We start from the raw sequence: 27,775 nt of genomic DNA, 5'->3' as shown, positions 1-27,775 counted from the left end.
ATATTCCGGCCTACAGGTCCCCCTATTGGCCCACAGTCCCCATATTTCGGCCCACAGGTCCCCCATTGGCCCACAATCCCCATATTCCAGCCCCCAGTTCCTACATCGGCCTACATTTCCTACGTTGGTGTCTGCTTGAGTCACCAAAGTAACCGTAATGTGGAAGACTCCCGCTGCTTCCAATGAAGCAGTCCATCTATGGAGAGGTGTGTGTGTGTGTGTGTGTTTGTGTGTGTGTGTGTGTGTGTGTGTGTGTGTGTGTGTGTGTTTTTTAAACGTGGGCCCTGGAGAGCCCTTCTGATCTGTTATGTGGGAGTGTACAGTTGTGTGTGTGTGTGTGTGTGTGTGTGTGTGTGTGTGTGTGTGTGTGTGTGTGGGTGTGTGTGTGTGTGGGAGTGCGGTGTATTTGCAGTTTCAGGCCAGTCTGAGCATTCTGACATGACTGTGCTGGTTTCTATGACAACTGCATCACCAAGTAACAGCATCCGGAACCAAAATGCTGGGTCACATTTTTACTCAACAGCCCAGGAGTCCAGACCTCCCAGAGCGACCCTGATAATGACCAAAGCTCTGTTCTACAACCCTGCTGACGCTGGACTGCTGTGCAGGTGGACTGTGGTTGAGCAGAGGTCAGGCGGTTCAGAAGGTCACTCTGATCATGTGACCAAACGTGTGACTGAATAGAAAAAACGCTCAGAATGTGCTGAAATAAACCTGCCTGACCTGCCTGACCCGCCTCACCTGCCTCACCTGCCTGACCTGCCTCACCTGCCTGACCTGTCTCCTTCTCATTTCTCTCATTTTCTCATCTTTTAGTTTCATTTTAGGTTTTTCTTTTTTCCTTTTTCTTTCCCCAGATTGACCTACTCACGCACAGCTGTCCAGCACAGATGTGATTTCATCTACCCCCCTCTCTGTCTGTCCTCTCTCTCTCTCTCTCTCTCTCTGTGTTGGACCAGGTGTGCCCATTTCTCCGGTCTTTCCTAGTTGACCTATTTTGATGTCCTGACTCAGGCGAGTGTGTTCTCGGTTCTTTGTCTGACCCAAATCTACTTTTACGTGACGCACTTCTAAAGAGCCGCAGGTGGGCCGGGTCCTTCGTCCTTATTTATTTATTTATTTATTTATTTAATTTAGATCGAACACTTGGGGGTTAGGTGGCTAATAACATGTAATTCATGCTGAGCTGGTCAGCTATTGTGTATGTGATGAGTTTACTGGGCTCAGCGGTCAGAGCTCTGGGCTATTGATGACCACAGGGTTGTGGGTTCAATACCCAGGCTGGGCAAGCTGCCACTGATGGGCCCTTGAGCAAGGCCCTTCACCCTCCCTGCTCCCCAGGTGCTGCATCCATGGGTGCCCACTGCTCCGGACACGTGTGCTCACTGTCCACTGTGTGTGTTTGATCAGGTGTGTGTGTGTGTGTGTTTACTGCACAAGGTTCAGGTGGTTGTGTAGTCTATGGAGTAAAGGTCAGGGCCTGGTCAGGTAGGCACAGAGATGCAGGTGGCTGTAGTGGTGGCTGCTCTGTGCTGCTGGTAATGATGAGGGTGGTGTGTTTGACGGGGGGGTGGGGGGGTTGGTGGTGAGTTTGGGCTGTTATGGGTTTGGGAATGGATGCACGGAGACACCGGGACATGGAGGAAAGGCAGATGGAGCTCAGGGAGGAAATTATCATGTCATTGATCAGACTCTCTCTGGCAACACCACCACCCAAATCAATTACTGCTCCACAAATAGCACAGGATGGGGGGCGAGGGGGGGATTCAGTTTTTCAGTGTGTGTGTGTGTGTGTGTGTGTGTGTGTGTGTGTGTGTGTGTGTGTGTGTGTGTGTGTGTGTGTGTGTGTGTGTGTGTGCACGCTGTATTTGATATGTGCCTGTCACTCCAGATATATCCTGCTGTATTGGGGTGATCATGGATTGTAATGGCTGCTATTTATTTACCAAGAAAATATACAGACAAATATTGACAAAAGTATTGGGACACCTGCTCGTTCATAGTTTCTTCTGAAATCGAGGGTATTAAAAAGAGCTGGAGCTTGGAGTAACTGTCTATACTGTCCACAGAGTGTGTTCACCACCCCCCAACCATCTAGACCATATCACAAGGTGCTACAAACACTAGCAGGGTATAGGCTAGCACCTATGGGGATTTGATTAATGATTGGACTGATTGAGCTGATTAGAGAAGATCTGATTGGACTTGTTAAAAGGGACCAATTGGAATGACTGAGAAGAATTGAAAAGGATTGATTGGACTAAGAACTGATTTTATTGGACTGATTGGTTGGATTGTGAAGGGTTGTTTTGATTAATGATTAGAATGGAAAGATTGATTAGATTAATTTTAGACTGATTGGATTAATAGAGAAAACTGAATGGATTCATTTATGAAGGACTGATTTGACCAATTAAAAATGACTGATTGGATTAATTGAGATGGATCGACTTGTCTAATGATTGGACTGTTTGGAATAATGGAGAAGGACTGATTGGATTAGTTAAGAATATATTTTATTGGACTGATTTGGAAGGACTGATCGGATGGATTGAGAAGATTTGATTAATGATTGGACTGTTTGGATTAAAGGAGAAGGACTGATTGGAATAATTGAAGGGTTCATTTTGATTAATGATCGGATTGGAAGGACTGATTTAATGCTTGCACTGGTTGGAAAGGACTTGCTGGATAATTTGAGAAGGATTGATTTCATGATTGGATTGATTGGACAGATTGATTGATTGGATTGATTGCTGTGGGTGGGTTGTAGGTGGTTCTGCGCTCCCTGATTAAAGAAGCAGTCAGCAGTCAGTGTTTCCAGTGCTGAATCATATTTATCTGTGTTTAATAAACAGGTTTATTTTGAGATCGGTCGTGACTCACAGGACTCTTCCACACGCCTGATTTAAAGACAATGCAGGAGAGGAGAAGGAGCAGCGGCGCTGTGATCATCTCCCACTGCTTCTGAAATGTCAGCTGTATCTCCTGCTGGTTGTGGGAGGGGTGGGGGGGTCCTGTGGAGGGGGGTCCGGTGGCCTGGGTACTATGGTTCTGCAGCTCAGCAAGTCCGATCTCCACCCGCCTGTGCTGGGGCTCTCAAACTTCAGACTCCGTCTTCAGGCTGCTTAACAACCAAGAGACCAAGCGTCTTCGTCCGCCTGTCTGACTGTCCGTCTGTCTGACTGGCCGCCTGTCTGACTGGCCGCCTGTCCTGTGTACCGTTTCAGCTGGAGGCCGACCAGTTTAAACTGGGATAGCTCTCTCTCTCTCTCTCTCTCTGTCTGTCTGTGTCTCTCTCTCTCACGCTCTCTCTCTCTCTCTGTCTGTGTCTCTCTCTCTCACGCTCTCTCTCTCTCTCTGTCTGTGTCTCTCTCTCTCACGCTCTCTCTCTCTGTCTGTCTGTGTCTCTCTCTCTCACGCTCTCTCTCTCTCTGTCTGTCTGTGTCTCTCTCTCTCACGCTCTCTCTCTCTCTCTCTCTGTCTGTGTCTCTCTCTCTCACGCTCTCTCTCTCTGTCTGTCTGTGTCTCTCTCTCTCACGCTCTCTCTCTCTGTCTGTCTGTGTCTCTCTCTCTCACGCTCTCTCTCTCTCTCTCTCTGTCTGTGTCTCTCTCTCTCACGCTCTCTCTCTCTCTCTCTGTCTGTGTCTCTCTCTCACGCTCTCTCTCTCTCTCGGTCTCTCTCTCTCTCTCTCTCTCTCTGTCTGTGTCTCTCTCTCTCTCTGTCTGTCTGTCTCTCTCTCTCTCTCTCTCTCTCTCTCTCTCTCTCTGTCTCTCTCTCGTGTGCGCTTTCTCTCTCTTGCTTGTGTCTTTGGCTTAATAGCTCAGCCCCAAGTGGAAATGGGTATTAACCTTTGACCCTGTTGGTCTTAGGCTGTGACAGCAGAGAGACAAGGAGGATCATGGGATCGCCTCTCAATAATTCACACACACTCTAACGAGCTACACGTCCAGCTTTGTTAGGGGTTTGGCAAAGTGCCAGAGACACACACCATCTGTTTGCGTGCATCTTTCTCTCTTACGCTCATTCAGACAGACTGTAATACACTACAGGAAGCATAGGGGGTGCTCTTTTGCATTATAGAGCATCATACTGTAGTGTATTACAGTCTGTCAGAATGAGTGTGTGGATCATATGAACATTATAGAGCGCCCCCTACGCTTCCTGTAGTGTATTACAGTCTGTCAGAATGAGCGTGTGGATCATATGAACATTATAGAGCATTATAGAGCGCCCCCTACGCTTCCTGTAGTGTATTACAGTGTGTCAGAATGAGCGTGTGGATCATATGAGCATTATAGAGCGCCCCCTACGCTTCCTGTAGTGTATTACAGTCTGTCAGAATGAGCGTGTGGATCATATGAGCATTATAGAGCGCCCCCTACGCTTCCTGTAGTGTATTACAGTCTGTCAGAATGAGCGTGTGGATCATAAGAGCATTATAGAGCGCCCCCTACGCTTCCTGTAGTGTATTTTATTTAAATAATCAATCATGACCAGACACATATTTCTTACTGACTGATTTTAGTGTTATTCTTTAGTCTGTGACTGTGTGTGTGTGTGTGTGTGTGTGTGTGTGTGTTGTGAAGTAGGGCTTTGGTTTCTGTAAGATCTGGTGAATAAGCTTTCGTTACTGAAATGTGATTTGGCTCGCTCTGCCCGGCTCCGATTCCAGAGACCAGAAAATGTCATTAGCCCTGTGTTATCACAGTGGTGTCATTGTAGCGGTTATGGATTTGTCCTGGCATCCATCACTGAATTATATTTAATTATTCAATCTCTCTCTCTCTCTCTCTCTCTCTCTCTCTCTCCCCCCCCCCCCCGGCAGTTTCTCCTGAGGCTCTGGGGTTCCTCTCCGCCGTCGGAGTTTTTGCCTTTCTTATGATCCTCATTTTCCTGTACCTCAACAACAAGCTGTCCATCGAGAACGCTGCTCCACGACCGCACGACCACTACAGGAAGAGCAAGGAACTGCCAGGTGAGGGAGTGGAAGTCTGTGGTCCAACAATTTGCCAACAATGTGTCCGAATACTTTACTCACCCTTCCTCTCCTGTCTCTCTCTCCTTGATTCTGCTGACTTGGATCTCATAGCCTCAGCAAATACACTGGCTGAGCTGACTAGCTATCGGATACACACGAGTACCAGATCAGCAGAATCTAGGACAGCACGTTTCAATAAAGTATTCGGATGCAGCCAATCGTCAGCGGGTCGCTCCGGTACCCCTGACTTTAGCACTGCCTCCCTGAGCTCCATGGTGAGCCATATTTATATCCAAACTGATCCTAAACTGACCCCAAACTGACCGCAGTACACACAAGTTGCACTGAAATGGACCCTCACCATCACTGCCCAGCACAGCCCCCTGCTCCAAGTAGCCCATCCAGATCAGGTTACAAGAGGCGGGGGGTCTATAATAAATAATAAGTAAATATTATTTATAATATAATTTATAATATTTTTCATAACTGTCAGTTATGTTAAGCCTCACTCACTGAAATCGCCTACACACACATCCCACATCTACAAATAATTATTTATTATAAATACATTTATTTATTTATATATAGATTTATTTATTTATTATCTGTGGGTACTGTCATTTGGACCAGTTAAGAGGCTCTTGTGGAACAGAAAGTACAGGACAGGACAGGGAGGGGCCAGGCCTATCTAGTTCAGCCAATTAACCTGTCAATCACAGGCCTCTGGAGGTTGTTTCAGTGGCAATGGATACCTCCAGGCCCGTGCAAACACCAACAGCAAGGGCTGTCTGAGTTTGAATGGAGGCGCATCACATAACACTCCAGTGTGAAATCTGAAATGCATCACACACACACACGCACTTCCACAGACACACAGAGGGATCCACACACACACTGTTTCAGCCTGGCCCACATTCACTTAGGAACACCTACATAAACCCTGCAGACAGGTCGCTGCAGCTCTCCACTGCCCACACGGAGTTACATAACTCTACACGGCATTAGCATTGCATAACGCCAACTTCATCTCCATGCGTCCAATCATCATTCCAACATGGGCTTTAATCTCAATAAGGCGATATTCACGGATGCTTTGTGTGTCCTAGTTTACCCAAACATGTCCGTCTGTCCCTAATCCTCGGTTATCAAAAGTTTGTGGACACCCCTTTAGTATTAGTGACTTGGACTTCATCAAGGCTCATCATCCACCCCAACCTCTGCAACGCTGGGGGGCTTTACACCCCTCTACTAGCTCACGTCTGGAGTTATTAGACAGCATGGAGCCGATAGAGTCATCAATGTTGATCTGCTCCAGAGAGTCCTAATCTATTGGCAGTACTTCTTCTCTACAGGGAGTAGATAAGCTGTGTGTTTGTGTGCATTTGCACATCTGTGTCAGCAATGGGTGCAGCTTAAAGTAGCTGAATGCATTCATTAATTAGAAGGGGTGTCCACAAATATTTGGACATGAAAAAGCATGTGCTGACAGACATCCAGAAGGTGGTGGTGCTGCTTCTGCGATGAAGTGGGGCCGTGTATTTCTGGATCTGCTGTTGATGATGAGATCCTGCGGTCACGCTGCTGATGTTGCTGTGATTTACTCCCGGTACGGCTGGATGCGTAAGTCAGATTTACTCTTCGGCTTTACCTGATTGGATTCGTGCTTCGGGACAAGCTTAGGTGTTTGAAGGCAAACACACCACCCACACGTGCACCGACACGGCTGTGCTCAAGCTAGGATCTGCACCTGCACCTGCCAAATACCGACTGCTGTAGCTGCCCCGCCGAAGGCACTTCACCTTTCCACTTAAGGCTCTTATTTATTTAAAGTTTGTGGACACCCTTTCTAATTAATGCATTCAGCCCCTTTTACTTTGAACCCATTGCTGCAGAGATTAGTGCACACACACCCACACAGCTTGTGTAGCCCCTGTAGAAGAGAAGTACTGCCAATAGAATAGGACTCTCTAGAGCAGATGACATCATAACCCTATTGGCACCATGCTGCCTAATGCCAGGTGTGGGCTATAGAGGGGTGTAAAGCCCCCCAGCATTGAGGAGCTGTGGAGCAGTGGAAGAACTGTGTTCTCTGGAATGATGATGATGATGGTGGAGCTCCATCCAGTACTTTTGGAAGTTGGGGGGTGGGGGAGTTTGGGATGATCCAACATCCTGACCTCACTAACGCTCCAGTTGTTGGATGCAATCAAATCCTCACAGCAATGCTTATCCAAAATCTAGTAGAAAGCCTTCTTTCCTGGACAGTGGAGACAGTTACTCCAACAGTATCCTTGATTTCAGAAGAAACTGTAAATCAGCAGGTGTCCCATTACTTTTGTCCATAGTGTAACACACTACATCTGTACTGGAACATACTGGAACGTCTAGAAATTGGGACTAAAGGTTCCGAAAGGTTCCAAATGCAGTCAGCCACCTTGGTCATGCTGGTCGAGCAGCTGGTTGGTCAAACTGGTTGATTATCCAGGTCAGGTTGGTCATGTTGGTAGACCAGGAGATCGAGTGTTAAAATGGGCGTCCTGCTTAGTTGGTTGGCCAGTGGTTCCCAACCCTGGTCCTGGAGAACCCCTTGCCCTCAAGACAAGAAAAGACACTGCGTCCAGGGAGCAGAGAGGGTGAAGGGCCTTGCTCAAGGGCCCAACAGTGGCAACTGGCCGTGCCTGGGTATCGAACCCACAGCCCGGAGCTCTAACCGCTGAGCCGCCACTGCAGGACCAGGGTCAGAAACCACTGACCTAAACTAAAATCCACAACAGAGGTGGATTTTGGTGACAATGGGGACAGCGGAGTCCAGCCCAGTCTGCAGATTTCCCCGCTCTAACAGAGCTACTAACCCTGGCGACTGTGCCGGAATCCGACCCTCCAGGACTGGAGTTGCCCACTCCTGAGCTTTTCAGTTCTGCAGGTTTAAAACTTCATTTATTTATTTGTTTGTTTGTTTTTTTTTATTAACTGACTGATAGATTTAATATTTTTCCGTGACGATTTGTTGTGTCTTCTTATTTATAATACGTGATTCTTGGTGAAGCTTCAGCCTTGGCGGGAAGACCCTGACTAAGGAACGCTTTAGGCTCCATCCAGACCTCCACCTTGCCAGAAAAGGAACTCCCAGACGCTCCTCCAGTTTTTTTCACCCTGCCAAAAAAAAGGGATCCCGCTGTCCCTTTGCCCTTAGGCTTTGGACAACGTCCAGTCCTGCACGCTGCCAAAATAACAGGACTACCCAGGGGGACAAGCCATTTCCTGTGTTCGGATGGGAACCTTTACAAGACGATGGGTGTCTGAAGAGCTGCCCTGCCTGAAATATGGCACGTCGTTGAACACGGACGGCAAGAAAGACCACCTCCTCTTGAAGGTCTTTGTGTCTTCCGTATATGCGGTGGAATCTTCAGACTGATAACCCTGGTGAAGATGGTGTATGCAGGAGTGGACGGTCCCGAAATAGCTCATAAACTATATCTGGTGTCCAAACTAAAGGTCAACAAGGTATTTTTCTTGATGTGACCTGGATGAGGTGAAGTAATCTCCTCTTAGTCGTGGAAAAATGGCCTTTTTCAAGAACTTCCAGAACAGTATTCCTTCCATGTCCTACCTCTTGAACTCCGTTTCCGAGACGATGGACGATATCGCGTCCGCTTTGGGTGACGTTACGTTTACGGTCAGCGGAGAGATCGCTGAGCAGGTCAACACCATCATCCACAAAGTTCAGGCTGAGGAACTGGAGAGACTCCGCAGGAAGGAGGCCGCGGAGAAGGAGGCCGCAGCCCTGGAGAGGGAGGCCTACCTGAGCAGGGCTGAATTCCAGACCCAGGGTTCAACCAGCCCAGCCCCAGATCCGAAAGCCGACTTGGGTATCTCTGAAACGCAGCCCCAGGCTTCATCGGGCCAAGCAGAGAATTCGATGGGCTTGATCTTGGCTTCGTCTGGTCAACTCCAAGAAGCTGAGACCTGCCTGGAAGAGGGCGAAATCCGGCTGGATGCTTTGCCTGATCAGCCCCAAAACACGGACAGCTTCCTTGACGAGGCTGAGATTCCTTTGTCTGGGCAACCCCAAGAAGTGCAGACCTGCCTGGAAACTGATGAACGCCAACACATGGAGACCTCCCTGGACAAAGCTGAAGTCCAGCCCCAGGCTTTGTCTGGCCAACCCAGAGATGCAGAGGTCTACCTTGGCGAGGATTGTTCCACTTCACCTGAGGACCCTGAAGCCTTCCTAGACAAGCCTGAACCCCAACCCCAGAGTTCTCCAAGCCTGTGCCAGGACCCCGAGGCCTACACTACCGACTATTACACAGGTTCCGCACCTTCTACCGAAACCTTCTCAACCGGCAGTGACCTGTCCCAACCACCGGACACTCTGAGGGGGAAGCAACAGCACGGCAAAACCAGCATGGGGTCGGCTTTGCAACCAAGAGGTCAGACCGGATCTACGAAGGTTAAAACCAGAGACTCTCAGAAGAGCCAGAGAAGCGTTTTCGAGAAGATGAAGTGTTCGGTCTCTTTTGCTGGAAGGCTGGCGGAGAGGAGAAGTAAACGAGAGAGGAGCAAAAAGGGCGGGAAAGGTGAGGGGTGTTGAAGATGCTTTCTGGATGGATGGTGGTCTTCTTATTTTCATGGGGTCTCAAACCTTGGTTGCGACTTGCTACTGTGTGTTTCTGAAATGGTTTCTGGAGCTCTTGAGGTTTCCCACTTACCTTTCAGCTGCTTCTGAATGTGGAGCATGTCCAGTTTTGTCCTGAACTCTCTTGGATGACTCTTCTTTTCTTCTGACTTGCATGGTCCAGCAGCCAGCACTCTACTCCAGCTTGATTAGCTTGATCATGCATGCATCCTCCTCACTCCTCCCAGCGGTGGTCTCGTCAGTAGGTCATGCAACAGCACGAATATGACGGTCACCGCTTCTTCGTTCAAATTCTGTTCAAAGTATTGTGAGAAATATGGAATTGCGAGCCGGGCTTAGCGTATCTTTGCAGGCTCTTTAGCTTGTTTGACCGGACTCGTCCTGTAACCCTTTAAACCTGAAGCTAAAGCCTCAGACTTCATTCGTCCTAAAGCGGGATTTTGTGGCGTACCACAGGGCTCTATTTTAGGGCCTGTTTAAAGTGCTGTAGTAATGGGTGAAGGGTGTGCCTACATATAGAGTTTAAGAGGTTAAGGAGCTCTTGAGGCTGTGGTGGTGCTTCAACTCTCAAAATCTCTGCTGCCCTCTAGTGGCCATTGCAGTGTCTTACATGCTGTCTCTTTCTTGCTCTCTTGCTCAGATAAGGGTTATGGGGAGGCGGATTTTCAGGCTTCGTCGTCGGACAGCGACGATGAGGTGATGGGTCAGTATCAGGAGGCCGTGTCCCGCTCGCAGGGTCTCCGTGGCGGCTGCTCAGGGGCCAGCGTCCGCCACCACAAGGGCTACGGCTGGGACACTCGGCAGAAATACTGCCCCCTAGCGGCTGAGTATGACGGCTACAGCAGCGAGGCCTCTGCGGAAGATGGTGAGTACATCGGTCACGGTTGTGGGTCACGTGAAAGAGGTTTGACAATGTGGTGTGATCTGATGGTGACTAGGTCACAATGCAGAGACTCTGGAGATATGAATAGTCTAGAGGTCAAAGAGTCAGAAGCTTCAGGGTCAGTCAGATATAGATTTTCTATATTTTCATAGATAACCTCCCAAAGTCAGAGCTGGAGTTCTACAGGTGAGTGGAGGCAGACGTCTGAAGCTCTACTAAAAGCTCCTCACAGAAAGTTCTTCACCTAATGGTGATGAAGACGCTGCCTGATGCCTGAGACACGGTTCTACCAGAGTTCTGAGAAGAGCTCGGCTCTAGAACCTGCTTTTAAAATCAGATCATTAAAATGGTGGAGGGATACATGCTGCAGGGTGTAGTGCAGCTACAGAAAGTAGTCCCTAAAGAGAACTGGATTAGTTGAGATTCTCCACTATTTTACTTTCATCATCATCATTTCATATAAAACTCTTTTACACGTGTGTAGCTTCACTGGTGGGTTTGGATGGGAAATAAAATGGCTAGATTTGTGGTAGTGTCTGCAGTATCAGCGTTCACCACTAGATGGAGCACAAAGTCTTTCAGAATTCAGTCTTCTCAAAAGAAGCTCATCTGTCTTCATGTTTTTCATTTTGTTTCTTGGCAAATAACCCTGCACTTCAAAGTATGTGTGTGTGTGTGTGTGTGTGTGTGTGTGTGTGTGTGTGTGTGTCCACTGTAACATGGTTTTAATAAAAGCTCATGTGTGGTTGATCATCAGCAGGCTGATGTCAGGGTGCACAGAGTTTAGTTCATGGTAAAATACCAGATATCTGACAGAAACACACACACACACACTCTCTCACACACACACACAGTTTCTTAGTGGAACACGTTTTCACACACCCCGTCTCAGTCTCCAGTTACAGGACAACACTGGCGCTCACCAACGGCTTAAATACCTACTAGACAATCCGCAGTCTGTAGCCTGAGTGCCGGCCTATAAGCAGTCTGTAGCCTGAGTGCCGGCCTATAAGCAGTCTGTAGCCTGAGTGCCGGCCTATAAGCAGTCTGTAGCCTGAGTGCCGGCCTATTGGAAGTCAGACACCACAGTGCCAGCCAGTCAGCACCAGTAGCCACAGTGCCGGCATATAAGCAGTCTGTAGCCTGAGTGCCGGCCTATTGGAAGTCAGAAGCCAGCCTGTCATTATGGTGCTTTTGTGCCTCCGTCTAAAAGCAGTCTGGGCTGAAACACTTTTTAGCCTCAGAGTGAGTAGGAGGAGCCACAATGCCAGCCAATCAGGAGCAAGTCTCTACAATTCTGGGCGTGTCCCAACCAAAGCTGCTAATTGTTGCCGATATTTTACAGATCCTGTTCAATCTGCAGCTTCCCAGCACCACCCAGACTGATATATTGATCAGGCTGTGAGAATAAGTCCCGCACCCAGCCCCCCCCCCCCCAAACACGGTCTTATCATTGTTACGGTGCCAATCTGACCATCCACACTCCACCAAATACCCCTCCCACACTCCACCATATACCCCACCATATACCTACTCACACTCCAACATATACCCCACCCACTCTCCACCATATACCCTGCCATATATCCCTCCCACACCCCGCCATATACCCCTCCCACACTCCATCACCACATACACATATACACCTATATATATACCAAATACACATACACCTATAAACAGCAGCTTTGCACACATACACAGAGAAGGATGGCCAATATATCTGTGGAATTTCCGTGTGTGTGTGTGTGTGTGTGTGTGTGTGAGTGAACCAGAGTTGGTTTTCTCTTCCTGTGCTACAGCGCTCTAGAGGCCATCGCCTCCGGCCATCTGTATAATAGATGAGTAGTTCACACACACACACACACACACACACACACACACAGATGCAGAGAGCAGTAGGATGACACTCAGTAGAGGAAATGAAGCTGGATGACGAGCTTGTGTGTGAGGAGTGCCACAGTTTGAGATGAAACACCTCTGTGTACACACACACACACACACACGCACATACACACACACACACCTAAAAAAACACACAGTCCGCCTCCTCCATCAGCCCCATAGACACAGAGTGTGTGTGTGTAAGTGTGTGAGAGAGTGAACTCTAAGGAGCTCTGCTGGTGCTGATGCTGATTCCCTTTGTTGCCATGGTGATCTTACACATCTCAGACATAAGTGAGTTGTGTTTTTTCTCTCTCTCTCTCTCTCTCTCTCTCTCTCTCTCTCTCTCTGCCTCTCTGCCTGTCTCCCCCCCCCCCCCCCCCTCGCTACATTGTCTTTCTTCAGGTATATGTTTGAAGACCCCCAACACCACACACACACACACTTTTTTATGACAGATTTCTGTCTGAAAGACTCCCTCTCATCTGACAGGTGTGTGTTGTGTGGAGCCCCCGGGCGACAACTGTTGTTGACAGCTCCAGAACACACACACACACACACACACACACACACACACACACACACACACACTTGTGTTTAATGCTTTGAGCCACGCACACCGCTCACCCTGAAGTTAAGAATTGTGTTTGAGCCTGACCTGCTTCTTAAACGGGGCTCAGTACAGCCCAGCCAATTGGAACAGAGCTCATTTGCATACCCCAGTCAGTCAGGTACAGTGAGAGGGGAGAGTCTGGCACTGCTTTGTGCTTCAGGCCCCAGATCCATCCCATCCCGTTTGGAAACCGTACCCTTTACTGGTACACCGGCTGGTTGACCAGTTCAGCAAATGTGTCCATTTGATTGACTAGCTGGTCTGTGACTAGCTGTGGTCATGCTCATCAACCATTCAGGTCATGTTGGGCATGCTGGTCACACTGGTGGGACCGTGCTGGTCAACCGTAGTTGGATTGCTTCTGAAGTGGTAAACCAGTGGTGATCATCCAGCATTATCATACAGGGCATGCTGGTCATCAAGCTTGGTCATACTGGTGGGCCAGGCTGGTCATCCTTCATTATCATGAAGGTCATTCTGGTCAAACAGCCTGGTCATGTTAGACTGACCTGACCACTCTGGTATTTTTTCTTGTAAACCAGCGTGGTCATGCTGATCAACAAGCTTAATCAGACTGCTGGACTTGGTCACGCTTGGTCATACTGGCTGGTCATCCAGCAATGTCCTAAAGGTCATGCTGGTCAACAGACTTGGGCACATCAACCTGTACGGTTATGTTGGGCTTTGCTGTTCAATAAATATGGAAGAGCTACAAGAAGAGCGCAGTATTCCTCCACAGCCTCTGCTCAGTCCTGTGAAACCGAAGTGGGCGCAGTGGCAGCACGGTTAGCCCTGACGGGGGTGGCGTTAATTTTATTGACCTTCATAAGATCAGAAGACGAGAGAGAGAACGAGAGCGCGCGAGCGAGCGAGAAGACGAGGGAAGAAAAGAGTAGAGCAGAAGAGTGTGGCGGTGGGAGGGAGGGGGTGGTCTACACAGAGGTAATAGAGGCCAGATGACATTTAATGTATGAGGTCACCAAACATGCCTTCGTCCTGATCCGCAGGACTGCGTTACCATGGCAACAGCCTCCTTTCTTTTTTTTCTTTTTTTTTCCCCTCCCTCCCCCTTCTGGTGTCGGGAGTGTTTTAAAAGCCGCTGCTCCGCGGGAACGTTATCCCGTCTCTCCGAGTCTGCGAACCTCTGGGTTTGGGCCGCATGATGTCACTTTGCGGGACCACCCGGAGAGATTGTGTTGCTTCATAATTTCCAGGTTATGTAATCCCCCGTCTGGAGGCCTCGTTCCTTTATGAACGGACGCTGGTGTTTTTTTCCATAACGGCCGCTGCCGGGACAGGCCCCCTCCTCCACCCGCTCAGGAGGAACGGGAACGTAGGCGAGCAGACAGACAGACAGACAGACAGACAGACATGCAGAGGCGACCTACCTGTTTCCAAATGTTTGTGGACACCCCCGTAATAATAATTCAGCTGCTGTCCCTGCAAGAAAAAGTGGTGCCAGTAGAATAGGACTCCCTGGAGCAGATAGCTTTGCACTGTCTAACGCTCTTGTGGCTGAATGCAATCAAATCCTCACAGCGAGGATTAGTATCTAGAGCGACTGGGGGAAGCTGAGGAACATCAGAAACTAAGTTCTGGTCCTTGTCCCTGTAGTAAACTGTATCCAGAGGATGAGGAGGACCCCTCCGCTGGACGAGCTGCAGCCGCCGCCGTATCAGGACGAGGATGGCTCGCCCCGGATGTCGTGCACGCCCTCCGACCTCGGCGACGCCAAGTGTGACCTGTCTCATGGCAGTAACAGTCCGCTGCACAGCTACACGGCCAAGTGTCCCAGCGAGGGCAGTGTCTGCCACGACACTGAGAGCTTTCTCAACAAGGGCTATGAGGAGGACGTCCCCAGCGACAGCACGGCCGTGCTCAGCCCAGAGGTGCGTTTTTTAATTTCCAGGTTATCCAGTTCCACCATTATCTAGAACCATCTCCCATTATATCTCGCTACGCTTCGGGGTTAGGCCGTGGGCGGAGGCCTATCCTCCCCAACCAATAAGACAAGGACAGTTCTGGTCTCTGTGACTCGAACCCGTCCAGTGTGTGTGACTTCTCTCTCTCTCTCTCTCTCTTTCTGCAGAATCTCTCAGCTCGCGGCTCGGCCGCTCATCTCCCGAAGGGTTATGAACCGGAGCCGTTGGCGCAGTTCGGGACGCTGGACGTCGTCTTGGACTACGACTCCTGCGATCAGCGTCTGGCCGTCACCGTGACCGCAGTGACCGACATTCCTCCGCTGAAGCGCACGGGAAACATCTCCTGGCAGGTAGAGCCTTACATTACTAGATAACCGATAGTGCCGTTATCGGGTTCCGCGTTGCCGGACCCCCGTCTGATATATGTTCTAGGTTCTAGATCAGGTTCTACAGGGGATCTAATGAATCGGCACACGCTTTTGTCCCCGCGTCGCCCTCCTGACAGGTGCACCTCGTGCTGCTGCCCACCAAAAAGCAGCGCGCCAAGACAAGCATCGCCCGAGGACCCTGCCCCATCTTCACCGAGACCTTCCGCTTCAGCCACATCGAGTCGGAGATGATCAGCAACTACGCCGTCCGCTTCCGCCTCTACAGCGTCCGCCGCATGAAGAAGGAGAAGATCCTGGGAGAGAAGGTGTTCTACCTCACCAAACTCAACCTGCAGGGCAAGGTGTCTGTCCCCGTCATTCTGGACCCCTGCTGCAGTATAGCCGTGAGTTCATGATCCTGTACGCTGGACAAAAGTATTGGGACACCTGCTTTTGGAACACGTATATATTATTATTTTTTAAATACATAGACTCTTCAACCCTTAAATCCATATTTCAGTCCGGGATTTAGGTGTGTGTGTGTCTGTGTGTGCTTCAGGGCAGCGAGTCTCAGGTGAGCGTATCTGACGCGTCCTGCACCGACACTGCCTCCACGTTCCAGTCTGCAGGTCAGGGGTCGGCTCCAGAGATCCTGCTGGGCCTCGTGTACAACGCCACCACCGGCCGCCTCTCCGTCGAGGTCATCAAAGGAAGCCACTTCAAGAACCTCGCCGCCAACAAACCTCCCAGTAAATATTCCCTTCAGCTGCACTCAGCACTGTTCCTCTCGGGTGATCTCAGGATCCTTGACCACGCGTGAAGTTTCCCAGGCTGTAATCTTTCACCCTCCACGAATCCATACCGGAGATCTCTGAAATGAGTCTGGATGAGCTCTGGGTCCAAGTAGTATTTTCTCTTTGAGGGTAAAAATTAACATGGCTGTGAGTTGAGGACACTAATATGACCGATAGGAAGGTCATAATAGTCCAGGCTTCGCTGCACAGTAGAACGGTGCACCACCAGAGTTTGCTCAGTCTTCCTGAAGTTCCTCCTGTCAGTCCTAAGAGAACGAGAACTGCTCTCTGAAAGCCTTCCTGGTCTTCCAGACCTCAGCTTGGCCTCCGCCGTTCCTGTTAACTGCCGTTTCTTAATAAGCCTATGTTACCTGAAAACATCTAGCCTGCTTGGTGGGCCTCAGTTACTGTAATCGGCAGCTGCTGCTTAGAGGAATCCATGGCTGCTGATTGCTTCCTCGAACAGAGATTTTACAAAGAATCTTTTCCTGATTATGAACAAGCCATAGCTCTGACTGTTAGGGCTGGGCGATATGGCAAAAATACTATATTGCGATATTTAAAGACAGAATACATGTGATCGTCACAGATCCTCTCCCGTACTGAATACAGTGATTTCTACTCATCATCTGCTGCTCCTCATCTAATTAACCCAGTGTAATTACACTGTTAGTAATGAAACCTGCAGCTGTCGCCCAGCTCTACTAAGATCTGAGAGGTAAAAGTTATCTAGAAAGCTCACGTCTCTGCAGGTACCCAAACTTTTGCATGGTGCTGCTTTCTTCTGATGCCAAAACAAAACCGTAATCTTGCTTAAAATGATGAGAGGAATGTTTGGTCTTTAACGTTTGGAGCCTTTTGGAGATCAGAGCATTTTGTACTCTCAGGAATTCTGAGCGGGGTGCCCAAACTTTTGCTTTTGCCCTCGGAGAAAACCTGCTTAGAGCCGGAGCTCCTTATTTAAGCAGTTACATCCTTAACACCTCGGATAAGACGCCTGATGGCCCTGTATGTAGTAGTGAGGGGCCGCTGCACCGCTTCGGACCCTCACTGCAGAATACCGCTCAGATGGTTCTTTTCTTTATTTGCCTTCAAACTCGCTTCTGGTTCCCCCGTCTTCACACACTGCTCCTACTGTATGTCTCTCTCTCTCTCTCTCTGTCTCTCTCTCTCTCTCTCTCTCTCTCTCTCTCTCTCTCTCTCTCTCTCTCTCCCTCTCCCTCCCTCCTGTTTACAATATGACCTCAAACTGCCTCATCAAGCCGTGCTTGGTCAGCGGTACAGCACTGCTCAAGAGCTTCACGAGCCTTCACAGAGCGGTCCTAACGGAGCATGCATGCCTTCATCCAGCCTCCTGTAGGGATGGTGGTGTCTGAAGGGTCACCAAAGCCATAACATTGAAACCACCCACATATTATGGTTCAGGCCCTCTGACCAGCACTGACCCATCGAGACATGGACTCCACAAGACCCCTGAAGATCTCCTGTGGTATGTGACACCAAGACGTTAGCAGCAAGTCCAAGTGAACATCGCCACGGCCAACATCGCTATGGCAATATTAGCGCGCCGGCTCTACGGGCCTCCTCCAACATCGCTACCTTCTGAATGATGACTCTCCCACTGGTCGCCATGGTCACTTCTGAACCAGAAATGTCTGTGATGGACTGCCGTGTGTCCTTACTAAGCCCCAACTCCGCCTTCTCGTTCTCAACCCCCTAACTTGCATGTGTCAGACATGCTGAGAGGGCGGAGCCTCGCTGATTTTGAGTGCAGGTGCTCTTTAAGTGCTGTGAGGGGGGACCTCCATGAGCATCAGTGAGCCTCGAGGGTCCATGGCACACTTGCTGACCACTGCATACAGGGAAGACCTGCCTGATGATTTTTAGGAGACATTCTGACCCAGTCATCGTCTAGAACATCACAGTCTGGTTCTTGTCTCAGTGTCTCAGATTCTTACGCTCGGCCATATTTCCTGCTTCAGCACCCCCTCTTAGTGGTCTTAATGTTATGGCTGATCAGTTTGTGTGTGTGTGTGTGTGTGTGTGTGTGTGTGTGTGTGTATCAGTCTGAAAGGCGGCGGACGGGGATGTCCGAGTCCGAGCGGCTGATGAAGGCATCATGTTCTGCTTGTGAAGGTTCTGAGGTTCTGTGACGCGGTTCTCTTCTGGTCCGAGGCTTTTCCGTCTGCTCTGTAGACTCTTGTTGACGCTAACCTGATGTGATGTCATTTGACCTTTTAACCTTCTGACCTGCGCTCTTTCTCTCTCTCCTATTGTTTTTTCATTTATTAACCCTCCCTCTCTCTCTCTCTCTCTCTCTCTCTCTCTCTCTCTCTCTCCTTTACTTTCCCTCACTCGCTTTCTCTCTCTCTCTCGCTCTCATCCCCCCCCCCCCCCCCCCCCCTACTGTCAGATGGATTGTTCTGTTGTCTAAAGCACTTGATAGGTGGGCAGGTTTATATTATCAGAGGTGAGTTTCTCTGCTCGTGTTCTCTCTCTCTCTCTCTCTCTCTCTCTGGCTGTTGGACGTTAGTTCTTTTAGTTCTGCACGTGGTTTTCGTACGTTCCACGGTTCTGGTTCTGTTTATTACGTTTCTCTGAGTTTTCTCTCTCTCTCTCTCTCGCTCACTCTCTCTGTATACTGGTGACAGTAGTGCAGTACGTGTGTCTCTGTATGATCGAGGACTCGTTTGTCATCCATCAGAGTCTGATAGTAAACAAGATCTGACCCGGCCTCCAGGTCCCCTGGTTAACCCTCAGAAGCCTCGCTTATATAGAGCCTCTGGGCCCGGGCAGAGGAACGAGTGGATCCGCTGTAGGACTGCGCCCGTAGTTCTGGGTTTCGAGAGAGTAATAAAAGGACACAGATTCATTCTCAAAGTGAATAGTAGTTAACAGCACTGATCAATTAAGTGAATATTTATTTTTTTATTTATTTATTGATCATCAGGGGATTTTATCATGCTACAGTTGAGTTTGTTCAATAAAGACCATCCTTCTCAGTGCTACTACTCTACTGTCCGAGCGGTTCTGAGCCTGCAGGGTAACCATTTCAGCAAGGGTCGCTGGATTCCTCAGCACGGTAAATGATGGGACTTCTGGGACGTCTGTCCTGGCCTTAAACCATTTTTTTTTTTTTTTTTTTTTTTTCATGACCTCACCATGCATCAGTGGGTGGGGCAATATAATCTTAACCAGTCCTATTGCATCACATGTCGCTATATCCCCTCCCACCACCTCCACCCATCACGGAGAGAAGGTGTTCAGCCAGCCTCACATCGTGCCGCTATGACTCCCCCGTCCACTCACTTCTCTGCTCTAGCATGACTCTGGGCTTCTGAGGGTGAACGAACCCCCTGGACTCCTAAACCTCCCTCAGGCCTCACTCTTATAGATGACAAACAGTCTGTAGGTGCTCGTTGTGTCTGCATGCTCTCTCTTTACAGCCTGAGTAAACATCTGAAGCTCGGGTGTCTAAGTCCCAGACTTTGTGTGGATCCAGTGAACACCCGGCCGGTCATCCCATCTGATTGTTGTAATTGTCGAGGTGCCGTAATTCGTTACAGTGAGGCCCGTCTCACCACATGCTCATCCATCTAGTTCCATTAACTTCTCCTAGATGTGGTCTTGTGTCTACAGCTCCTCATCACATCAAGTGCGATGTGAGGGCTAGCACATTTTTCCTCCATCACTTTGTGGAAATGAGGTGGAGTAACGTGGCGTTGAGATAGGGGTGGTGTCCTGGGGCGTTATGGAGATTGGGGCGGAGTAACAGAGCGTTGATGAGATGGGGATGGCATTGAGTAAAGAAGGGGGAGGTATGGAGGATGGTGCGTTATGGAGGATGGGGCATTGAGTAAGGGGGGGTGTTATGTAGGATTGGGTGTTGAGTAAGGGGTGGGTGTTATTGAGGATGGGGCGTTATGGAGGATGGGGCGTTGAATGAAGAGGGACGTTATTGAGGATGGGGCATTGAGTAAGAGGTGGGTGTTATGGAGGATGGGGCGTTGAGTAAGGGGTGGGTGTTATGGAGGATGGGGCGTTGATTAGCGAGCCGTAGAGGAGATGGCCTGAATCTCAGGGTTCAGGGGTTGCTGGTGTGGGAGTGCAGTAGGTTTGTTAGGCCGTCAGCCTGAAGCTCATAAGCCGCAGCAGCAGCTCCACAGTGGAGAGGAGCGATTCTGCACAGCCGTTCCCAGATCTGAACAATGTCCCATTCAGTGAAGCCAATCACGCGCACTTCATCACCATTCACTCCCTCCAGCTCTCATTTATGCCCCCAGCAGGAGCCGATCCTGCACTGCGTAACCACTTAAGGTGTCGCAGAAGCCACTTTTTTCTGACTCGCGTATGAAAATCAGGACTGCTTCAGCGGGGCCTTTATGTCTGAGACGGGGTGGGGGGTGGAGGTGGAGGTGGAGGCTTTTTCTTTTCTTTTCTTTTCTTTTCTTTATGCAAACAGAGAGAGAGCGAGAGCGCTCGACCGGGCCAGCCCTGAACACTCGAAGACTCTGAAATGCGCTGCAGTGTCACTGAAAAGCAGCGGCGTAGGTGAACATGAAGGAGGAGGAGGTGGAGGAGGAGGTGGTGCCGCCTCATTCAGTGTTTACAGACAGTAAGAAAGGGCTGAACAGTCCTTGCGCAGATCGACGCTCTTTGACTCTCACGCCGCATTTCCATTAACAGGCAGCTGAAAGGAGTCCTCTGAGCGAATGGGTTTCATAAAGGAGCAATCAGAGGCTTTTCAGGGCAGCAGAATGGTGCATGATTCGCCGTCACAAGTGCTTTGTCCTGCCGTGGCCCCGCCCCGTATCTCTGCGCTCTGCCCCGCACCGCTGAGCACTTGTGATGCTTTTCTTTTCTCACTGTGGGCTTGAGCCTCTCATGATGATTCATTTCTGAACACACTGATGATGATAAAGAAATGACTGCTAATAATCACACCCTGCACTCCGCCTTAGACAAAATATTAGGACCCCCCCCCCCGTCAGGATACATTTATAGTATACAGTATTCCTAGTACTGTAGAAGTGACCCCAAATACAAATGTTAAATATTTTGTTCCTTATTGGTATTATTGGTATTTTTTATTTATTTATTTATCATTAGTTTGATGATACTAAATACAGTTAAAATAGATTTTTATTATTTTTGATTCTAGTAGTAATAAACTCATCCACAATAATTGTATATTCACTTATTTTCACTTAAAATAAGATCATCAATGAAAATTTCTGCAATACTTTGTGTAATACTGCAGGTGGTTGATGGTACAACGATAATAAATAATAAAAATTATAATAAGGTATTTTAATATATATATATATATATTCAATCTAGCTTAAGTTTTGGATGACAGTTATTTTAATGTTTTTTTTTTTTTCATTTTATTTATTTATTAGGTTTTGTTTGTATTTATTAATTTGCATTATGTCTTGTAGTGCTATTTTATTAAATTTTATTTCTTAATTTTTTTTTTAAATCATTTATATATTTATTTATTGCACTTAAATCAACATTCCTTTAGATTTGGAAGTTATTATTTATTTTAATGCAATTATTCAAAATAAAAAGTCTTTTTGTTATGGGTCCAGTATATCACTGCTGTCCAATGAAAAACATGGAAAAATTTTTTTTTCTTTATAATTAAATTTTTTTTTTTGTCTGTTTTTAGCTTGTAGCTGCTTCTGTGTAATTAATTCTGCATGAATGGACCAATAGAAATGCTCTAAATTACATAAACATTCAGTGTTCAGAGCAGTTCCGCCTTCTCCTGTAATGTAACCATTTTGGAGATACGAGTTTTTCATTGGACCGCGACTATATTATTTATCATTATTATTTATTTATTTATTTAGTCTTTGTACTAAACGCCCTCCCTCTCTCTCTCCCCTCCCCTCGCCGAAGACACGTACGTCAAGCTGACCCTCCTCAACTCCATGGGTCAAGAAATGTCCAAGTGCAAGACGTCCATCTGCCGCGGGCAGCCCAACCCCACCTACAAGGAGACGTTTGTGTTCCAGGTGGCGCTGTTCCAGCTCTCGGACGTCACCCTCATCCTCTCTGTTTACAACAAGCGGAGCATGAAGCGCAAGGAGATGATTGGCTGGATCTCTCTGGGCCTGAACAGCTCGGGGGAGGAGGAGCTCACCCACTGGACTCAGATGAAGGAGTCGAAGGGACAGCAGGTGTGTCGATGGCACAGCCTCCTCGAGTCCTAGAGCCGTGGCGAGGCGGTGGCGGAGAAGGACCCCCCAGCGGAGATGGAGAGACGCGATGGAGAAAGGGGGGGGGAATGAGACAGGCCACGTCCACGCCAACGCCTGACCCTCAGCTCGCCTGCCTGGCCCGAGCTGGCCTGAGCTGGCCCGAGCTGGCCCTCACAGCAGTGCATCATTAGGGGACAGTGAGCACTGTTAAGGGGGCAAAACCATCCTCTGCCCTGGGAATCAGAATCTGGGTCAGGGTCAAAGCGCCCTTAACCCCTTTCAGTGCGATCAGGGAAGTGGCTCTAGGGTGGGGGACTTGTTGCCTTTTAACGCAGAGACCACGTAAGAGAAAATATTTGTTTGTAATATTGTTTATTTATTTATTTATTTATTTATTTATTTATATCTTTCTGTATTTATTTCAGCTTTTTAAAAACACCCACATGATCGTGGCTGATTGCGGGGGGGTGGGGGGTAGATCAGAGGATTGGTGATGGTGTTTACACACCGGAGGTCCACGACTGTAGCCGTGGTCAGTGTGAATCTTGTCAGCTTGAAGGACTAAAGAGCGACGAGACCAAAAATCTGCTTCATAATACTGACCTGATTTCAGTGGAATTCTCCAGACCACCTTAAATCCTGCAGCGGTTCCATTCAGCCTTGGTCATTTAAGGTGGAACGGAAACATCCGGTTAGAAGCTGCCGAATAAGAACCCAGCCTATTCACTAAAGCACTCCACTTAAAGCCCATCAGCCATAACAATAAAACCACTGACCTCTGAAGTGTCAATAGCATTGTGTGATGTCCAGGAGGAACGGTCAAGCGTAAGAATCGAAGAACTGTGATGTTCTAGATAAACTACTGGGTCAGAACATCTCCCTCTAAAACATCAGGCAGGTCTTGTGGGGTGGTGTTCCCGGTATACAAAAGTGCTCCAAGGAAGGACGACCTTGGGTCAGTGATGCTCGTGGAGGTCCCACCTCACAACTTGCAGGACTTTCTAACAGATGCCTGAGACCACAGCACCAGGACCCCTTCAGACGGGTCCAAGCTGTTTTGGTGGCAAGAGGGGGACCGACACGATATTAGGCAGGTGGTTTTAATATTATGGCTGATCGTATGCATGTAAATCAACTAAAATAGATCACCTTTCCATGGTTTTATCAAAAAACTGAAACGAAGACAATCAAAACGTTGAGGAAAGACGTTCAGGCCACGCTAAAACCAGAGGGAACGACGGAATGAGGGTGGACGATCGGGTGCCGTGACCTTGTCAGCTTGTTTGAGCTCTACGGGCATTAAAAAGGGTGTTTCCCTCACAAACCTGCTACCAAACTCCCTTATGAGCCTTCAGCTTCTAGGGTCAACAGGTCTTCTGCCCCTTGTATACAGCAGTGTGTCCCCGTAATTGTCCATGGCGACCAACTGTAACCTTCTAATGACCTGAAGATTGCTGGAAGTTAGGATCCCGGGTCGTGCTGCCTGCCATCAGCAGCCAGAGCCTGAGGGAGCACAACTGACCTTGCGGCCTTTTTCCACACAATTCAGTGTGATGCTAGCATGGCGGTATTGGGTATCCGCCATGATTTGGATTTCAGCCCGATACACTTGTAGTGCAGTTCAGCTAATGTTGGTAGCGCCACTGTTTATTTAGCGATTTCCAAGATGCCACCAGCCTCTACCCGGTACCCTGTTATCCTTCCCCTTTTGGACATTGGCCTGCGATGGTTCTGCACTCTGCTACAACTGACTGGGGTGCTCCCAGCAAACCCTGATGTCCCAGGCCGAGTTCATTCGAAACTAGGGGTGGTCCTAATGTTCTGATAGGATCTATGTGTGTTTGTACTTCTTGTGTACAGAAGTTCAGAGCCCTGAGGCCTTCCATATGGCTTCCTGACCGTTTCTCAGACCGATGGCCGTTTTCTAGGCTCGAAGTCTGTTCCTACTGATTGAGACTAGTACTAGTGCTCGGTCAGTACAGCGTGTCCTAATGCTCCAGCAATGTTCCTGCCCTGGCTCCAATTTCCGTAAACCATTGTTTTCCGAGAGCTGGTTCTTGTTCTACCGTTTAATGAAGATTTATTGCTCCGAGACGCTTCGTGGAAAGTCTGCTGTGTTCAAAGGCTCCCTGGTTCAGTTTCTTTATTCTTTAATTTATGGACGCTGCCGTGCACTCTGGGACACTTCGCGGTTCCCCTCCGACTGCACGTCTTCGGCGTTTCCCCTCTGGTCTCGTCCTAATGTATCCAGATATTTCAGAAAACACATTTTTCCCCTTCTATTTTTAAAGCTCCTCGCCCACACCCAAGTTCCCGACCATCTCACCGTCTGCACAACGACATAAACACTATGAATGCTCGTTCACTGCCAAGAATTATACATTTGTACGTGAAATCGTCTTAAATTGAGCCTAAACATTTAATAAAGTATTTAATAAAGTAGCAGATTAGCTTATTTTACGTAGCTGTGAATCTAAATTAAATACACAGAAACTAAACTGCATTAGTGTTTCAGTCAGTTCCCTCCAAATCCACTAGGAGGCGCTAGTCATTTTAAGAGTTCACACCGTACCTTGTTTCTAGGGAGTAAATCAGGCTGTAAAAGCTGTGCATCCAAGCAGGTTTTTTACCATTTCGGTCACACGAACAATTTAAGGACAGTTGTCCAGACTAAGCTTAATGGGGAGTTACCGTAGACGTGGCTGTTTAGTCCCAGACTAGGATTAAACCCTGTCCAGCAAACCTGCTCATAAAAGAAATCGGGCCATGTCAGTAATTAGCTGTCGCGCAAAAAAATAAATAAACAATGTGAATCTGGCAGTTGTTTTTTAATCTGTATCAGAATTTCATGATGAACGGACCAATAGAAATGCTCCGAAATTACGTTGAGTCAGATCGTTTTACATTGACTTCCATTGAAAGTTCAGAAGGTTTTTTCCTCCTCCTGAAAAGTTGCTGTTTCGTGTGATTGGAGCAAATAAAAAAAAGAGGTATGTCAGATATCAGTGACCTAAGATGCTGTTGAGAACGAGGCAGGAGGCCAAAATACAGAAGAATGTATGTTTTTCGGAAATATTTGGACCTCAGAAGGGGCCTGACCAACCATAAGGGCCAATGTTGCCGACACAGTGTTGTGGGTATCGGCCAAAACCTCAGCCGACGACAATTCATAATTTTTGGTATTTTAAATTTTTTTTTGGTTGCTGCACCCACAACCTTCCCAGACTGGTTAACGGCCGCCTTATTCAGATGATCCCGTGACATTCGGGAAAAACTCGTACGCACCAGAGGTGGAGATCTTAGACCCAGAGTTCCTGAGAATGATGGATGCATGTGTTGACGTTAAATTCTGACCCCTTTCAGTTGGTGGTTCTCTTAATCAGGAGATCTTTGACATGATCCTCATTATGGAAATTTGGGAAAGCAAAGTAGGCCTGAAACAAGCTGATGAGATGTCCAAACACCTCCATGAGGTTTGAGGAGTGTGTGTGTGACGATATCAGGCCTTTACACACCAAACGCGATTTATTCGTCACGAAATCTGATCAGTTTTAGTTAAACGGAGGATCTTCGCCCCCCAAACTTGATCTTGGTCTGTTTCGCACTTTCGTTTCTTGATTCTCTCTGGCGACTATAGCTCTCTCCACCAATTACAGCTGGGAGCAACTAGAGCTGCACCGATACGACTTCTGTTCCGATACCGATGTGTATCATAACTTTGCGTTTCGGCGGAAAACCACTGATGACTTATAAACCATAATGTCTAAATAAAATAAATAAATAATAAATAGCTAAAAATAGTTGTTGTCTAGGCGCAGGACTTTTATTATGAAATTCGAAAAGGAGCTAGCTTGCTAGTTAGAAAGGGCAGGTCCTGCTGTTTGCTGGCTTCAAGTGCTCATTTAGCTTTTCCGAGAGTCTTATTTTGTAAAATATTTGTAAAAAATCCCCCCAATTTTGCGTTTTAAAGCAAAAAAAAAATTGGGTTCAGTATTCCATGATTTCATTCTGTTTAGTTGTGTCACGTTTGGTGTGTAATGACCTGTCAGCACAATGTGCAAAACTCAGACACTACATGGACAAAAGTATTGGGACACCTCTTAATCGCTGCATTCAGTCAGGTGTATAAACCCAAGCCTCTAGCCCTGCAGTCTCATCAGTGAAAGAACGGGAGGTTCTGAAGAGCTCACTGAACTCCAGCGTGGTTCTGTATGTAATAGGAGACACCGCTGCACCAACAACTACAACAAGTCAGCTGGTGAAATCTCCTCCCTCCTAGATCTTCCTCCATCAGCTGTGACTGGTGTTATTATTGAACAGTGGAAGAGTTTAGGAGGAACAGCTCATAGAGAGCAGCTCAGACCACGTAAAGTTACAGAGCGGGGTCAGGGCCGAGTGCTTGGAGCAAAGGGGGCTGGCTCCATATTAAAAATGCCTAAGGGTTTAGAACGGGTGTCCCAATACTTTAGTCCATGTAGTGTAGCTCTGTTGGTAGTCTAATTGTGGGGTAATGGGGGGGCGGGGACTGTTAGGACTGTTGGTTCAGTGGTTGCTTGTGTTCTGATCAGCTTCTCGACCTGTTCTTCTGATTTTCCGTTGTTCTGTTTTTCTGGAGTGATGCTGAAGATCTCTCTTCTTGGTTGTTCTGCACTGTTAAAGAGTTTCCTATCTATTTTTGTACCGCTGTTTAAAAAGAGACGTGTTTCTGGACTATGTTACGAAGCTCTGTGAGCAAAAAAAAAAAGAGTTGTAGACACTGTTTCTACCTTTCGGTTTGTTTTGGGGTTCGCTCGCTCGTTCGCTTGCTCGTTCGTTCGCTCGTTCGTTCGTTCCTGTGCTGATTTGTTGTGCTAAATGCTACAGAATGGCAGAAGAGGCCTCGGTTCCCCTGTGTTCCTGTCCCGTTCCAGTGCTGGAAGTGACCAGAGAGAGGGGAAAGGGTCTTGACTTAAGGGCCTATAGGTGAAACAAGCACATTTTTCTGCACAGGCCAGAGAAACACACCTTCTGAAAGAGACTCAGGCTACGGAAGTATGCAAGACATCCCCATAGAGAGACACACACACACACATTATTCAGGTCCGGTCTCTTTAGGCAGTGTCCACCCAAAATCTAGATATTCAAACCCATACATTCCCCAAAACCCCTCGCCTTGAGGGGAATTAGTGTTGTACCTTTTAATTACATTATTACATTAATATTCTGCATGAACACATAGCAAAAACAGATGTGCACCTTAGATACTCAAGAACCAATTTGGTTTCGCACCCCAGAAAACCAAGACTGGACTTGGACTCGCACCCCCAGACTTGATTCGGACTCACACCCCAGAGACCCATAACTCGATTCAGACTCGTACCTCCAGACTTGATTCGGATTCACACCCCAGAGAACCATAACTCGATTCAGACTCGTACCTCCATACTTGACTCGGACTCGCACCCCAGAGACCCATAACTCGATTCAGACTCGTACCTCCAT

The 27,775-nt window shown here is 48.1% G+C and overlaps 1 protein-coding gene across 2 annotated transcripts in view; it reads left to right on the top strand.

The window, feature by feature from the left end:
• The window catches only part of syt14a (synaptotagmin XIVa), a 43,272-nt gene extending 15,831 nt beyond the window's left edge, over positions 1–27,441 (top strand). The window contains exons 3-10 of one of the 2 annotated variants that reach the window (XM_072677279.1): positions 4,830–4,979; positions 10,262–10,486; positions 14,616–14,890; positions 15,091–15,273; positions 15,429–15,695; positions 15,851–16,040; positions 18,499–18,555; positions 21,993–27,441. In XM_072677279.1, the coding sequence (XP_072533380.1) occupies positions 4,830–4,979; positions 10,262–10,486; positions 14,616–14,890; positions 15,091–15,273; positions 15,429–15,695; positions 15,851–16,040; positions 18,499–18,555; positions 21,993–22,306 (1,661 nt within the window). In that variant the 3' untranslated portion in view covers positions 22,307–27,441. The remainder of the gene's footprint in view (positions 1–4,829; positions 4,980–10,261; positions 10,487–14,615; positions 14,891–15,090; positions 15,274–15,428; positions 15,696–15,850; positions 16,041–18,498; positions 18,556–21,992) is intronic. The other variant, XM_072677280.1, reaches the window with a different exon arrangement.
• Positions 27,442–27,775: the final 334 nt, after the last annotated feature.

Source organism: Salminus brasiliensis, chromosome 4, assembly GCF_030463535.1.
Source record: "Salminus brasiliensis chromosome 4, fSalBra1.hap2, whole genome shotgun sequence".
Classification (NCBI taxonomy): domain Eukaryota; kingdom Metazoa; phylum Chordata; class Actinopteri; order Characiformes; family Bryconidae; genus Salminus; species Salminus brasiliensis.
This window is presented reverse-complemented; position numbering and strand designations above follow the sequence as displayed.